Source organism: Notamacropus eugenii, chromosome 7 (assembly GCF_028372415.1).
Source record: "Notamacropus eugenii isolate mMacEug1 chromosome 7, mMacEug1.pri_v2, whole genome shotgun sequence".
NCBI classification, from domain to species: domain Eukaryota; kingdom Metazoa; phylum Chordata; class Mammalia; order Diprotodontia; family Macropodidae; genus Notamacropus; species Notamacropus eugenii.
Window position 1 is genome coordinate 156,729,165 of NC_092878.1, and position 16,133 is coordinate 156,745,297.

The following is a 16,133-nucleotide window of genomic DNA, read 5'->3' on the forward strand; positions in this document are numbered from 1 at the left end:
TATAAATACCATTTCCTTCTTTCCTCCTTTCATCCTAATCTACATCTTGCCACTGGACCCAGATGGCTCCAGAGGAGAGAATAAAGCTGGCCACCTCACACAGCCCTGCCTCATTGTGATTCAATTCACTTACAAGTCATGACATCATCTTCCTTATGTCACGGTCCTCTTCAAGAATGAAGGACAAATCACAACAACGGCCTTCCCCCAGTAAAAGTAAGGAGGTCTCTTCCTTTGGACATCTAACCCTAAATTCACTTGGATCCATGTCTCTCTTACACTATTCAGCAACACTCTCAGTTTGATTTGTTTATTCAAGGCACTCAAAATAATGACCAATCAGTTGAACCCTATGAACATTAAGAAATGGCTTTGAGTCAGAAGACTTATGACAGAATCCTGTCTCAGCCTCAGTTTCCTCCCTTACCTTACCAAGTTATTTGGGGGATTCAATGAGAATAACATGTTTTAAAAACTTTAAAAAACATTCCATTATGTAAATCCTCTCTGAACCCCAGTTTCCTCATCCATAAAATGTGGTGGTTGAACTAGACGCCTTTCACTGTCCCTTCCAACTTTAAATCTATGGTTCTATGAGCCAGCCTGCATTCACAAGAACAAGACCTATAATTTCTTAGACAATTCTCATAGATGACGGTAGGAAGACAGTAAACCACACATTTCCTAATTCATCATGTGAATCAAAATATCTTTCTGAGAAGTGAAGCAATGAAAAAATATAACTTCTAGAAGTACAGAAAAGAACACCAACTTTACAGCATCAATTTAAGATGAAACCAAACTACTCAAAGCAAAATTTACAAACTGCTTTCCCTTTAATAAAAACTCGATACGGTAAAATCATCCAGGCAGAGGCCTTTCAGAAACATGAGCAATAATGGGCGGGCACACAATGGTATAATTTGTATTCTGATCATTCAGCCAGACAGAAAAATATAGCTACTTTCTGCATCAGCCATTAGTAATTCTACTCAAGCCCAAACAGAAAAGTCAGAAATTAGAAACAACAATAACAACAACAACAAAAAAAACCCAAAAAACTGTTACAGAAATGAGAAGCAGCAGTTTAGCTATATTTGCCAACCACAGACCAGTACAGTTGTCAAGAGACCAGTTTTATTACAGTCAGAATGCTAGGTTTGAACCTTCCAAAGCCAAAGAATCCTTGCCATTTCCCCTTGTCATCACCAACAAATCTTCAGTCACAGAATCTCAGTGGGAGGAGGGAAGGCTCGGTGACCATAAGGCTGGCCCATCCCTGACCACAATCCCCTCGACAACACCTGGACAAGACTCCAGCCTGGGCTGGGACCCCTCCAGGAAGGCAGACCTTCTCCCCACTATGGGGAGCTCATCCAGCCTTGGGGTGGTTCTGATGGTTCATGAATTTGTCTTTATATTAAGCCTAAATTTGCTTTGCTGCAGCTTCAGCTCTCCTGGGCCAGGCAAAACAAACCTAACCCTTCTTCTCCCTAAGAGCCTGAAGACCAATATCCTACCCCTCTTTCCAACGTTGGCTCAACCAGTCCTCACACAGCATGATCTTGAGGCCATTCACCACCCTGGTTGGCATTCTGTGGACATCAATATCTTCCCTAAAACGCAGAGTCCAGAACCAAGCACAATATTCTAAGGGAGCCAGAATTTATATAAAGGTAAAGGTTTGCAAAGGGCTTTACAAATATTATCTCATTGCATACTTGAAACAACCCTGCAAGGGAGGTGCTGTTATTATCCCCATTTTACAGATGAGGAAACCGAGAATGAGAAGCAGTTAAGAGACTTGCCCAGAGTCACACAGCTACTAAGTGTGCAAGAATTCCAAGTCCAGTGCTCTGTTATCCATGGAGCCAGCTAGATATGATGTGACCATGACAGAACACACCAAGCCAGCACCTCCCTGGTCTAAAACACTGAATGTGTTCTGCTTGACTAGACATGTTGACAATAGGGGTGTAATTTTTTCTTGCTTTCTTAATGTAGGGGGAAAGCAGGTGGGAGGGAGAGAAGGATTTTTGTTTGAATATAAACTAAAATTTAATTTAAAAATAGTAGACAATTAAAGAGCCACAGGAGGACGGTAACATGTAATAACAAAGAAACAGACTTCTATGAACGCTTATAATGTACCTGAAGTCATTTCTCAAGGTTTAAGAATCTCTCTTTCCAAACACTCCCTACCATCTCAGTGACCTCCTACCATGAGCATTCAAACCCCATTCTGTGTCCCCATCCCCATTTACCTATCCCTTATTCCCATCCCCCTTAATCCAAATCCCTCCCAACTTGGGGACACCCCCTCAATTTCTTGGTCTTTGTCACCACAATTTTTTCTATAAATATTTTTGTACATCCTTGCTTAGAGTCTGTTTTGCTTAGGACTAACCCTTCCTTACTATATTGTCCCTTTTATCATCCCCTCTCTCTACTATTTTCCCGTTGAGCGAATCGTATTTCTGAATCCAACTATATGCATTTTCCCCTCTTGACCAGCTCAGAGGAGAGTGAGGTTCCAGTGTCAGCTGCTTGCCCCACTCTCTCCTCACACTGCTAGATTTCTTGTATAGTCGAATTGCATGAGAGAATTTCTCCCATCCCTCTTCTACCCTTTCCTTTCTCCTTTTAAGATCACCAAATGTAACAAACCCCCTCCTCGGCCATCTGTCTCATAAGATTTCCTCTATGACCCCTGATGATGACTGAGTTCTGAGGGGATGCATGAATCAACCTGCACATTATAATGTAATCCGTTAACCTGCCATCCTTAAGTATAGGCTCCCCTTTGTTCTCGATTCCTGCCCTGCTTAGGGCTTTGATGGAGCTGGGGGCTGGCACTGAAGATATTCTTGGGGTCTGAACCTCACAACTAATGCTTGGTTGTGCAATTTCCTTCCTTGTCATCGCACAGACTCAGACCCTGGACCACTGCCCTGAGATGCTGATCCTCTTCTCGGTCTATCCTGGATTTGTGACCTGAAACTGGGGAGCGGCCCACAGAAGGGTCAGTCCACTTTGATGCTTTCCACTCTGGTGCCTACCCTCTTCCTGCTCTCTGATGCCTCGCTGGCTCACCCCCAGTCCCTGGGATCTGCAGACCTCTCTGTTTTCCCATCTTGATCTGGGCCAGAAACATGGCTATGACTTTTTCCTTTGACAAAGAGGAGGCCCTTGTAGCCAAGGTCAACATCTCTACTTGTGTCTTCAACCCTATCTCCTATCTTCTTCAGCAAATCTTCCCCTCAATCATACTCTTCCCCCATCTTCAATCTTTCCCCCTTTATTGGTTCCTTCTCTACTGCTCTTAAACCTTCCCAAGTCAGTTCCGCCCTTTAAAAAAGCCTTCCCTCAACCCAGTCATCCCCTCAAATGATTGTCCATTTCCCTCCCTTTGTCAGTCAAAATCCTAGCTGTCTACACTTCTCCTCTACTTCTCCTTTCATTCACTCCAGAATCTTTGAATTCTAGTTTCCAGTTCTTTTCAAACTGCTCTCTCTAGAGTGGATCTCTGTAATCTGTAAGAATCTAATTTTAAAAAAAATTATTTTTAATTCATGGAATAAAAGAAGCATTTCCATAACAAAGTATATAAAAAAGATGATTGCACATGAAATTGCAAATCTGCTATTCCTTTTAAATATAAAATTTTCTTGTAAATTTCTTTCCCCCCTTTTTTCTTCCCTCCTACTCTGCCCTAGAGATGGCTACCCAAATGTGTGTGTGTGTGTGTGTGTGTGTGTGTGTGTGTGTGTGTGTATGAAATTATTCTATACATGCTTCTATGTATCACTTTTTCCCCCCTCTGGATGCAGACAGCATCTTTCTTCATACATCCTTCATTTGTAATTAGTGTATTCATAATAGTCTAAATGGCTTAGCCACTCAGTCATTCTTAAAACAATAATGCTGTCACTGTACACCATGTTCTCTTGGTTCTGTTAATTTCCCTCTTCACCATTTTGCATAAGTCTTTCCATGCCTTTCTAAGATCACTGAGCTCAACAGTAAGATCTCAATGACTGAATCCCCATCTTTTTCTCAGTCCCTGTCCTTTGTGAGGTCTCTGCTGCCCCTTCTCCTCTTGGATACTCCTACTTCTCTGGGTTTTTAGGGTCCTTTCTCTCCTGGTTGTCCTGCCTGTCTGACCACTCCCACCTTCTCTGTCTCCTTGGCTGGCCTACTAGCCATAGCTTGCTCATAGTTAGAGGTTGCCCTGTTCTTGCTGTACCAGCAAAACTCAAAAGAATGCCCAGAGCAGACCATAAATGTGCCAGGAAGACTCTGATTACCCAACACATTTTTAGCAAGCTAGCAATTTCGTGATGTATAGCTATTTTTAGCCAGTAGTTTTCTACCACTCATGCTTGTACTTTTTTCTTTTTATAAAAAAGCCTATTCCATCTTAACCAGGGAGATGCCACCTGTTGGCTCCCTCTCCATATGAATAAAGATATATTCCTAATACAATTATCTGTGCCTCCCAACAGTTCTTCACTTTGTGGTCCAGTCCCAAGCTTCCCTGACCAAACCCCCTAACTGTGGATACTGTCTGTCCAAGGCTCTCTCCAAGGTCCCCTTCCTTCTCAGTGACCCCATCAGTTCCCTAGGTATTAGTATGCAGATGACTCATAGACTCACATGCCCACTCTGAGCTTGAGCTCCAGACCCAATTCATCAATTGCCTATAGGACATTTCCAAATGGATGTCCCATAAGCATCTCAAACTCAACATGGACAAAACAGATCTTCCTTCTTTTCCTCCATCAAACACCTCTATTTCTGTGAGAATCACCCTACTTTTCTAGGCTCTCAGATCTACCTCAGGGTTACCTCAACTTCTCACTTTCCTTCGTTCCAATCAGTTGCCTAATCTTGGCATCTCTACCTTTACTATACCTTTGCCAACTGACCCTTTCTGTCTACTCACAGAGCCACCATCTTAGTTCAGGCACTCACTGGCTCTCATCGAGACAACTGCCACAATCTTCCTGCCCAAGGTCTCTTCCTCCTCCAATCCATCATTCACACAGTTGACATGAATTTACTTAAGCGATCTGTCAGTCCCCTATGTGATAAGCTCCAATGGTTCACCATTGCCTCTAACATAAAATATTTGTTTTAATATAAATAAAATATCTGTTTGTTTTTAAAGCCCTGTATAACCTGATCTCAATCTATCTTTCCAGTCTCATTATACATTATTTCTCTTAATGAATAATCGAATCAGATTGGACCTCTCCGTATTATTTACACAGCTCAGTTCATCTCTCATCTCCAGGTCTTTGCACTGGGTGTCCCCGATACCTGGAATGTACTTCTTCCTCACCTCCTAGGATGTCCCACCTTCTTCATGAGGAAGCCCTTCCTCATTCTCCCCTTCTACGATTGCCCTCCATCTTGTGTCTACACTGTATGTATTTATTTTGTACATATATATATATATATGTATGTACATGTTGTCTCTTCTGATAGATCAGAGGTATATGAAAGCAGGAATTGTTTCTTTGTGTGTGTGTGTGTGTGTGTGTGTGTGTGTGTGTGTGTGTGTGTGTTCAAATCCCTTAGCAGCTAGCATTAGGCGTTTAATAATTGCTTGCTAATTGACTGCTTGATGTCCTCTTTTTCACTCATGTATTTCCCTGCTGACATCTCTCATTCTAGGTGTTAAAATGCAGTTAATTATTTCTTTCAGGTCACAAAGTACTATGAACTGCAACCTTCTCTTCTACCCATGCCTTCAGCTTTGATGTTAACCATTTCTGCTTCCTGAGTATTAGGTAGAGCACTGGATGCGGAGTCAGAAAAACCGAGCTTGAATACTGTCTCAGACATTAGCTTTGTGGTCATGGGCAAGATGCTTATACCCTTCTCAGCTCTGGTTTCTTCATCTGTAAAATGGAGATAATCATAGCCCCTAACTCACAAGGTTGTTCTAAGGATCAGATGTGATCAAATGGAGTTGCAAACCTTAAAACAGAATATAAATGTCAGGATTTATTGTTCTTGTTGTTACATACTGGGTTAGTTTGTTACTCTATAAATCTGGCATGGAGATGTTTAGTGATCTAGCCATCACATGCCTGTCTGCCCATCAAAAGCTCTGAGAACTTATCATAATATCAGCAGACTCAGTCCTCTGAACGTTAATCCAGATGTCACTAAAGAAACACTGACAGGCAGAAGACAGGCACTCTAGGCTCATCTTTAAAACTGTTTATTAACTTTATGCTTGTTTCTGTGGGGAGTACCCAAGAGGATAGAAAGGACAATCCTTGTCTTCTTAAAAGTTGAGGGGAAAACTGATTCATCCATTGTTCCACTTAGTTTGCAATAAAGAAACAAAAACATGGCTTGGTTTGGACCTTTAAGAAGTGGAAGAGTCCAATGGTATTACTGAGCAGTAGTCATCCACATTTCATGTGCCTGATTAAAAGGCAGAAGAGTTGATTGGTGGCACAGACTAGAAAAGCCAGAAACTGAATCCATCAGAATGGTCATCCAGTGCTTTGGCAAACCAAAGAACCTCAATTCCTGGGTGCAAAACTCCTTTCTTAAAAGGAACTGCTGGGAAAATCCAAAAGCAGTTGGGTAGAGATTAGGCTTAGGCCCTGGATCTTTCACTATTAGGACCAGGGGAAAAATTTTTATCCAAATAAGGATCGAGGAAATCAGAAAAGATAGAAAGATAGTTCTGACTACATAAAAATGGAAATTGACTGCATAATAAAATCAAGAACTAAATTAGAAGTGAAATGGTAGAGGGGAGAAAATATTTTTATCAGTTATCACCAAGAAAAGTCTGATGTCCACAATAATGGAAATTCATACAAATTTACATCATCCAGAGCCATTCCCCAATAGATAAGTGATCAAAGGGTGTGAATAATTTTCAAAAGAATTTCAAACTATAAATGACCACATGAGAAACCATTTCTATCACTGATAAGAAGAGAAATATATCTGCACAATTAAAACTCAGGTTTCATGCTGCACTCTGCCAACTGGCAATGATGAAAAAAGATGAGAAAATAATGTTCTAAGACATTCTATAGACATGCCTATCTCCTGGGAGACAGACAGTTTCAGTGTCCTGAAAAATCTGGGCAAGATGTCAGAACTGGACTGTCTCTGTCCAAAAAGCTAGTAAGCCACAATGTAAGGTCACTTGGCTGAGATTGCAAATGACAGTAATTGGAATTTCTGGGCTGTATTGACAGTTGGTACAGTGATAAAAGCAGTGGCAGGGCCAGCTCAATGGTCAGGAATCACCTACTTCCTTACACTTAATTTCTAGAGGTGAGAGTTTTAAAAGGCCCCAGTGTGGTAGAGTGGAGCCAGAGGACCTGGTTTCAAATAGTGCCTTTGATACTTCTTCCTTGTGTGATGATTGTCAAGTGCCCTAGCTTCCATAGGCCTCAGACTTCCCATCTGTAAAACAGGGGCTTTGGACAAAAGGAAGATCCTCTGAAGATCCTTCTAGCTTTAACTCTATGATCTCTGGTTCTAAAGCCATTAGAAGACATGAGAACCAGAAACCATAGCCCCAAATTTCAGTTCTTTTAATTGTCAATTTTAAAATTGTCAAATTGACTACCATAAAATTTAAAACAACTTAACCTTCAAATCAATGCAACAAGCATTTGGTCAGTGTCTTATTAATGTAAGCACTCAGAATTCAAAAGCCCCAATCAGTGCATGAAGAAAAGCCAGAAAAAGAGCATGATCTTAAGAAGTGCTTTAAATAGGCCCTGTGATTTCACTGGTAAAAGGACTCAGTAAGGACGTTCACACTGACAATACAGATCTGCAAGTCATAAACTTAGAGAAATGCCTGAAACGATGAGAGGGTAAGGGACTTGGCCAGGGTCACACTGGACTAATAAGTGGGAGGCAGGATTTGAATGCTGACCCAGGGGCCACTGTACTAATATGAAACTCTCATCCCCTGCTGCCTAAGGGCTTCCAGGCAGAGGGGGTGCACTACTTTGCTGGCCCCTTCCACTTTGGGGCCACTCTAATTGTCAGGAAGCGTTTCCTGACTTCAGGACTAAATTGGCCTTTGTGGAACTTCACCCTCTGCCCGTGGTCCTGCACCCTAGGACCCAAAGAAGTGAGTCTAATTCCTTCCCCACTCCATGGCAGCCCTTCAAATAAGTGAAGACAGCTAGCATGCCCTCTTCATCAGACTGAATGCTTCCCAGCTCCTTCAATAGACATTCCCATCCCAGCTGCCCTCCTCTGGCACTCTTCAACTGATCAATGTCCATCCTGACTCATAGCCCCGGGGAATGAGGACAAGGCTCTGACTAGGCCAGAGGACAGTGGGACCATCATTGCCCCACTCCTGGAAGCTGTGCCCCATTTAATGCAGCCCAAATGTGCATCTGATATTTTGGGTGACACATCACCTTACCCACACAGACTATTAACTCCACCCCCAAACTCTTTCAGAAGAATCCTTGTTTTTACCCCTCTCCCATGTTGTATCTAGGAAGTGACCTGGATGTCCTCTCCAGCAAGCGTTCACATTCATATACTGAATTGACCTGGAAAATGAAAGAGGTGGGGTGACAAGCTATGGAGGCTGGGCTGTATGGGATGTGCTAGATTCTCTTGAGATCTTAGAATTCCTTTTTCTGTAAAGTTCTGCCCCTCAAAAAAGCCCTTTATGTCCTTCTGATCACTCATCACAAAATGCTGTTTGCACTGTTGTCCAGAATAGCTTCCTCACCTCCCTACAAGACTGCGAGCACCGTGAAGGCCAGGAACACACACACACAGACACACACAGACATAGACACACACACATAAGAGACACACAGAGACACAGACGCACAGATGCACAGACACAGACACACAGACACACAGACAGACAGACACACGCACAGACACACACAGACATAGACACACACACATAAGAGACACACAGAGACACAGACGCACAGACACACACACACACACACACACACACACACACACACACACACACACACACACACACACACACACACACAGTAGGTCCTTTGGTTTGGTGAATCAATGAATGCTGCATGCTATTACAGTGGCTGCTTCCCATTGGACGGAGCTACCTGGGGGGCGGGAGATAAATGTATCCGGCGCTGGACACTTTGCGTCTCTCTAGGGAGCGCGCACATGCGCACTTGGTCAATACAGGAGCGAGCAATCCCGGTTTAAGAAATTAGCGACTTTAAGTCTTTGCGATTCGGCGCGGGGAGGGGGCCGGCTGTCAACGCCCACCACAATGAACACGACTGCGACTCGAGGGAGGAATGCATGGAAGAAGGGCGCTGGCTTAGGAGGGGGAGGACCTGAGTTCGAATGCTGACTTGGGAGTCTCCTCACTCCGCACCTCAGTTTGCTCAGATGTAAAATGGGCCCCGCCCCCTCCCAGACCCCCCCACGGCCGAGGCGCCCTCTCCCGGCCCCGCCCCCATCACGTGGTCCTCTTTGGGGCGCGCAGCGGACGCACAGAAATGTCCCTCTTCGCGACTCTTACTCGTCGTCGCTGGCGCTGCCGGAGAAGCTCGATGAGCCTCGGCTCCCGCCGTCGCCGCTCTCCCCGCTCTCGTCCTCCTCCTCTTCCTCCTCCTCCTCCGGCGAGGCGGGGGCGCCCCCGAGCCGGGCCGCGGCAGCCCTCGCCCCATCCTCCGTCCTCCCTGCGGGTAACGGAGGGGCCCGCCACTGCGGCCCTCCCGGCCGGGCCCCGGAGCCACTCCCGCCCGACATGTCTGGAGTCCAGGCCGAGAACGAGGGCTGGGGGCGGGGCCACGGGCCACGTGAGCGCAGCTGCTGTTTCTATTGGCTGCTGTGAGGTCGCCTAGGAGACGGGGAAGCTTCCAGGCTCTGGAGGGAAGGGAGGAGACTGGAGGGGGAAGGGAGACGGTGGAGGGCGGAGAAGCGGGGGGAAGGAGGCCATGTGATGGACTTGAAGGGGCGAGACGGGGAGCCGGGAGAGATCTAGACTGGTTCATCTTCTGACTGCTGCTTACATCCCCTGTGACCTTGGGCAGGTCCCTTCCCCTGGCAGTGCCTCAGTTTCCTCGTCTGTAAAAGGGCAGCCCGGTCCTCTGCCTTTCTTAGCACATCCTGAGAAGGAAGGGGGCTCAGGACCATCCGGTCCGATCCCGAGCTGCTGGTCAGTTATGGCTTGATCCATTACATCCATTTATGTTTAATTCCTTCATTATTATCAGTGGCCCCATTATTCTGGCCCCAGTGCCCCGGATGTCCGTCTGCACCCAGGGTGACTGCTCACCTGTCCGTGACACCCTAGGCTTACAGAGGGCTAGCTTCCTTACAGCCGCCTGGGGACACAGAATGTCCGTGTTCCCCTCCTGGACTTGCCCTTCAATTCAGCAGGCACGGAGGAGGCCCTGACTGTGTGCTGGCACTGTGCTGGCTGATGAAGTAACTGTGGATACAGTAGTGGATACAGTAGGTATACTAAGTGGATACAGTAGCTTTTTGACCTGGACAATTCAGAGCTTGAGATGAGCTGTTTGTTAGTATGAGTATTAGGGAGAGGTGGCGGTCTCTTCTGTGGAGAATGCTGTTTTCAATCCGTCCTCCGAAATGCAGAAGGAGGACCATAGTGGGGTACCCTGGGGGATCCCCCTCCCCTGACTTGCCCTGTCACAAGTCAGGTTCCTCAGGTTCAAGATACAGCTGAAATTACAGTTAATGAGATCCCATCCATTGGGTTTCTGTTTCAGTAATCGTCCAGAGGGTACGATTAGGATGAAACAAAGGTGTTTGCTGGAATAGCAGAATAAGATTTATAATAAGTCAGGGCACGCTTCCCCACAAGTATACACACTATCGTGTCATTGGTAGAGTGAGCAAATATAGCACAGGTGTGGGGGATACTTGTGACCCCCTGGACATGGAGGGGTCCCTGTTTCTCCTGCTTTCCCTGTACTGCTCCCCCAAGGGGCTGTTTGCTCTGCTGGGCACATGGCTCCAGTGGTTGGCTTTGATCTGGACTGGGATGAGGAACCTGCAGGCTCCCAGCTCAGCAGAAGTCCTTGCATGAGGCACTGCTGTGGTCTTTCAGAGTGAATTGGACTAGCAGGAAACTGCCTCTGCTGTGCTCCCTTGGAGGCTCATGCCCTCCCCTGAACTCCAGCTCCAGGTGCCTAGATAGGGTGGGGTTCAGGAAACAAGGCCCTTGAATCCCCCTCTCAGGCTACATGTAGGCACACATCTCCTGTGGCTATCAATGATGAATTGGAAGGGGGCTCAAAGGTTATATAGCCAAATTCTTTCTTTTACAGATGAGTTAACTGAAGCCCAGAGAGGTTGTGACCCATCCAGCGTCACTCAGGTAGTGGCAAGTCATAATTTAAAGAAAGGTCCCTTGATTGCAGAGCCACTGGTCTGTCTAGTGGAAGACTTCTCTAAGTGATTACATTCAAAGGGAGTAAGTTTTCCCCCCATCCTGAGTTCTCATGCTGATTAAGCTATCTCTTCTACCAGAAGACCTCCCCAAATTCAATAAACTGAAAAATTTTTCTCCAGGATACAATAAAGTGACATTTGTCACAAAAGGCTTTCTTGCACTCATCACATTCAGAGGATTTCTTTCCAGTGTGAAATGTGATATGCTCATGCTGAAAATTTTCCCACACTGATTATGCTCAAAGGGTTTTGCTAAGGAGTGAACAATGTGATGTACATTTAGTTTATACCTTTGCCTAAAGGCTTTGCCCCATTCATTAACTCAAATCCTCAGCCTTATTTCCTGATTTTTCAAATTCAAACAACCATTCAAAGACTAACGTCCTGTAATTTCATAAAGTGGGTTGTGGGGCTTATTGTGATGGGTGCTTAGGGGAGCGATCAGGCTCACACCAACAGGGTCATATATTTAGAGCTACAAAGGACCTCAGTGCTTCTCAGGAATAATCAGTGCCCTTACTTTGCAGGTGAGGGCATTGAGATAGAGGGACGAGGTGAGAGCTGGTGTTCCAATGCAGGGCTTTTGCCTTTATGGTCAAGGCTCTTCCCTCACAGTTGTGAGGATCAAATAATATAGTATTTTAAAACCTTTAGTGCAGTACCTGGCATATGGTAAATGCTATATATTTTTTTTGTTTAGTTGTTTTCAGTTGTGTCTGACTCCTCATGACCCCTTTTGGGGTTTTCTTGACAAAAGATACTGGAGTGGTTTGTCATTTCCTTCTCTAGCTCATTTGACAGATGAGGAAACCAAGGCAAACAGGGCTAAATGACTTGCCTCAGGTCACATAGCTAGTAAGTGAGGCTGGATTTGACCTTAGGACCTCCTGATACCAGACCTGGTACACTATTCACTGTGCCACCTAGCTGCCCAGGGTGCTACATAAAGGCTAACTGTCGTTGATGATGCTTAATATTTTGTTTCTTCCCCATTGCCTTACACTGTTCAAAAAGGGAAGAAACAATTGACTGAAAAAAAAATTTCTAGCACCTATCCCAGAATAGAATAAATTGCCTCAGGGGAGAATGAGTCACTACTTTAGAGAGGTTTTCAGTGGGTAAGGACTGAACTAAAAGACCTCTTAAATTCCTCAAGGCTCTGGGACTCTCTATTCCAACTCTCCCATTTTACATATTAGAAAGATAAGGCCCAGAAAAGAGAAACCACTTGGCCAGAGTTCAGAGTCTCTAATTGTCACACTACCTAGTGCAGAGTGGATAAGAGCATCAGTGCAGGAGTCAGGAGGACCTGAGTTCAAATGTCACCTCAGACACTTGACACTCACTATCTGTGTGACCTTGGGCAAGTCACTTAACCCCAATTTGCCTCATCCTGGGTTATGCCCAGTCATCCTGATGAATATCTGGTCACTGGATTCAGATGGCTCTGGAGGAAAAGCGAGGCTGGTGACCTGCACAGCCCTCCCTCACTCAAAACAAAGTCAAATGGGTTTGGCAACAAAGGACGAACACACCTAGTAATAATTGACTGCGGTCCTGCAGGTGAATAGACTCAGGGATTCCGAGGCTTTTGGGTGCCACGGACCTCTTTGGCAGTCCAGGGAAGCTTATGAACCCCTTCTCAACACTGCATTACGTAGGGTTATTCAAGATTCAAATACAATGAACAATATGTAAACCCCCCAGTTAACAACTGCTGGGTTGGATGATACCTGAGGACACTTTCAGCTCTTGACTTTTAAGATTCAGTCCTTGACTCTGTTTCCCTCTTCAGTTCAGACGTCCCGAGGTGGCAGCCTCTTTGTCCTCCCCCCCTCCCCCCTGCTTGGAGGTCATTTGCACAAAGAGGTGAAGGGGCCAACCCTCTAGCTGAATAGACACATCACTTAACCCTTTCCGAGCCTCAGTTTTCTCATCTACAAAATGGAAAGGATAAATAAATGCACTGGTTAATCTCAGGATTGCAGAGGAAGGTACTTTGTAGGTCTCAGAGAACTATAGATACGCGAATGAAAATGAGGTGCCCTGTTGTGTCACAGCTGCAAAGAAGACCATCCTTTTGGGTCAAGGAAAGCCTTTCTTTGTCGCCCTGGTAGGAGGTGGGCGTTGGAGCATTACTCTGAGACCACGTGGGCAACCAGCACAGCTAAATAGCTTGCTGGCTTAGCTGGTGACAGACAATTCTATCCACACATGTACACACAGGCACTTATAAAGGTTAATCCAGTTTTATGTGTGTTTTGCTTCTAAAGTAGATGCTTCAAAACTGCTTGATAAGAAGAGGCTGGTCTCTGCCAGAGTGGATTTAAAATCATAATGCATTAAAATAATGAAGAAGCAACCTCCTCCTTCCCCAGTCAAGCAATAAACATTGATTATGCACCTACTGTATGCCAGATACTATTCTAGGCACTGGGGATAGAAACACAAGATAATAATAATTGCTAATATTTATATAATGCTTATTATGTGCCAGGTACTGTGCTAAGCACTTTACAACCTTGAGCATTGTTAAGGCTGTTATCAGTGGAGGAGGAAAGAGTAACTGTTAGGTATCAGGAAAGACCTCTGTGCAGGAAGAATTGACTTTAGAAGACTAATTCTGAGAGTCAGAGGTGAGGAGGGAGTGCAAGCCAGCCATGGGGTGGCAGCCTGGGCAAAGTCTGCATTTGAGCCTGGAGGCAAACCTATGGAGTACCCCCTCTGGACGACTCCTCCACTTGGCCCTGGGGAGTTTGGCCTTTCCTTTTGGCCACGCTTCTTGGATCAGGTCTGGATCTCTTCAATAAGAGACCTCCCTTTAATTTGTGGTGACCATCTACCACATTCATCTCTCTAGGCTAAGCCCTAACTAGGCAATGGTCACTTGCCCAATAATTACCAGATATGTCTAGGGTTCAGAGTTGTCTCATTTTTTTTTAAACTTTAAGGTTTTCCTGTTGATTTTTGCAAATAGGTTCATAGAGAAAAGGTAGCTAGAGGCAAGTTTGCTGTTTCTGCTGATCTTTACATGTGCTGTGCCCCTGTGCTTTGTTAAATCTTATCCTTTCTCTATGAGGAGAATATCTTTGGAACCATCCTTGAACCTTTATAGGACCAGAGCATGAAGGCTCAAACCACTGACATAGCTTCCTGGTGGTCTGAGTCCAAGAGCCAGAAGAGGAGGAGTCAGGAGCTGCTCTCCCATGGTCAACACAGAGGCCCTGAATCAACGCTGTGCTCTTGCTGACTCTCCTTTCCATGCTCTGCCTAATTACACTCCCTTTTGTTAAACATCAAGTGCTTTATGAGTCTGTGTCATTCCAATTCAGACTTGAAGCACCATATGGGCCTGAATCAGGCCTATCCAATAACATATATCCTTGATCTCATCCCCTCTTGTGTCCTCCATGATCGCCATGGCCCCAGGAGCCATCCCTTTCCCCTTATATACCTCCAAACTCTCCCTTTCTGCTGGTTTCTTCCCATCTGCTTAGAAATCTGCCCTTTTGTTCTTTCTCTTCCCCTCCTTTTCCTTCCTTCCTTCCTTCCTTCCTTCCTTCCTTCCTTCCTTCCTTCCTTCCTTCCTATTGATTTATTCATTCATTCACGTTCATATTTATTTACTTAGCTTTTCAGTCATTTGTCCACTTAGACTCAATTCCAAAAAGGCCTTCCCTTGACTTTTCTAAGACCATTAAGTCACTGCCTTGTCCCCTTCACTGCTAATGCTTTTGAAAAAGTTGTCTATACCCATGACTACACTTATTAACTTTTCACAGTCTCCTCAATCCTTTGCAATCTGATTTTAGCCCTCATTCATTGCTTTACAGAAATTGACCTCTAAGATGCCAGATAATAGATTTAAAAATGGAAGGTAGCTTAGAGACCTAGGCTAAGGGACTGCTTGACACTTTCATAGGTGACTTAGGTGGCATGCTTTTGTCACAGATGGGGAAACTGACACCCATCCTTTAAAAATCAACTCAAAGGATACCTAGCCCTTCCCTGATTATGTCTGGTCCAGAATGATCTTTCCCACATAGCACTTTGTTTTACAGTTCTCTAAAGCTGAGACCAATACAATACAATGCAATACAAAATAATACATGATCTTTGTATTTGTATTATATCCTTCTACTAACCTTTTAAGTTTCATGAGGGCAGGGTCTAGTTATTTTATAAATTTTTATTTCCCATAATACCCAGCACAATAATCTATACAAAATAGGTGTTTAATAAATGTTTGGTAGATAAACGAATGAATGAACATAAAATACAAAAGAAAGGCTGAAGAGGTGAAACAGAAATCTGTATTGGTCCACTGCTAAAATCTGGCTTAATCTTAGTCTTTGGCTACTTGGAAGATCTTTCATAACTAAAAGGAATCATGATGAGTGATAGTACCTCTAGAATATTACTAGGGAGCTGTCTTTCTTTTATTTGTTGTTTTCCTTCCTACTCTCCTTCCCTTTCATTCTTTTCCTTCTCTTCCCCTTACTCTTCTTTCTCTCTCTCTTTCCTTTCCTTCCTTCTTTCCTTCTTTCCTTCCTTCCTTCCTTCCTTCCTTCCTTCCTTCCTTCCTTCCTTCCTTCCTTCCTTCCATCCTTCCTTCCTTTCTTCTTTCCTTCCCCTTTCTTCCCTCCCCTTCCACTTCTTTCTTTTCATTCAACTATCCATTCATTCATTTGCATATT

General features: G+C 44.6%; 1 protein-coding gene across 5 annotated transcripts in view; it reads right to left on the bottom strand.

Annotated features, from left to right (window-relative positions):
• The window catches only part of INTU (inturned planar cell polarity protein), a 70,277-nt gene extending 60,479 nt beyond the window's left edge, over window positions 1-9,798 (bottom strand). For 2 of the 5 annotated variants that reach the window (XR_011970573.1, XM_072624611.1), the window contains exon 1: window positions 9,536-9,798. Coding sequence is in view for 3 of the 5 variants with exons in the window: in XM_072624611.1 (XP_072480712.1) it covers window positions 9,536-9,765 (230 nt within the window). In the remaining 2 variants the exon portion in view is untranslated. Of the gene's footprint in view, window positions 1-9; window positions 2,114-9,535 lie in introns of those variants that run through there. The other 3 variants (XM_072624609.1, XM_072624610.1, XM_072624612.1) reach the window with 3 other exon arrangements.
• Window positions 9,799-16,133: the final 6,335 nt, after the last annotated feature.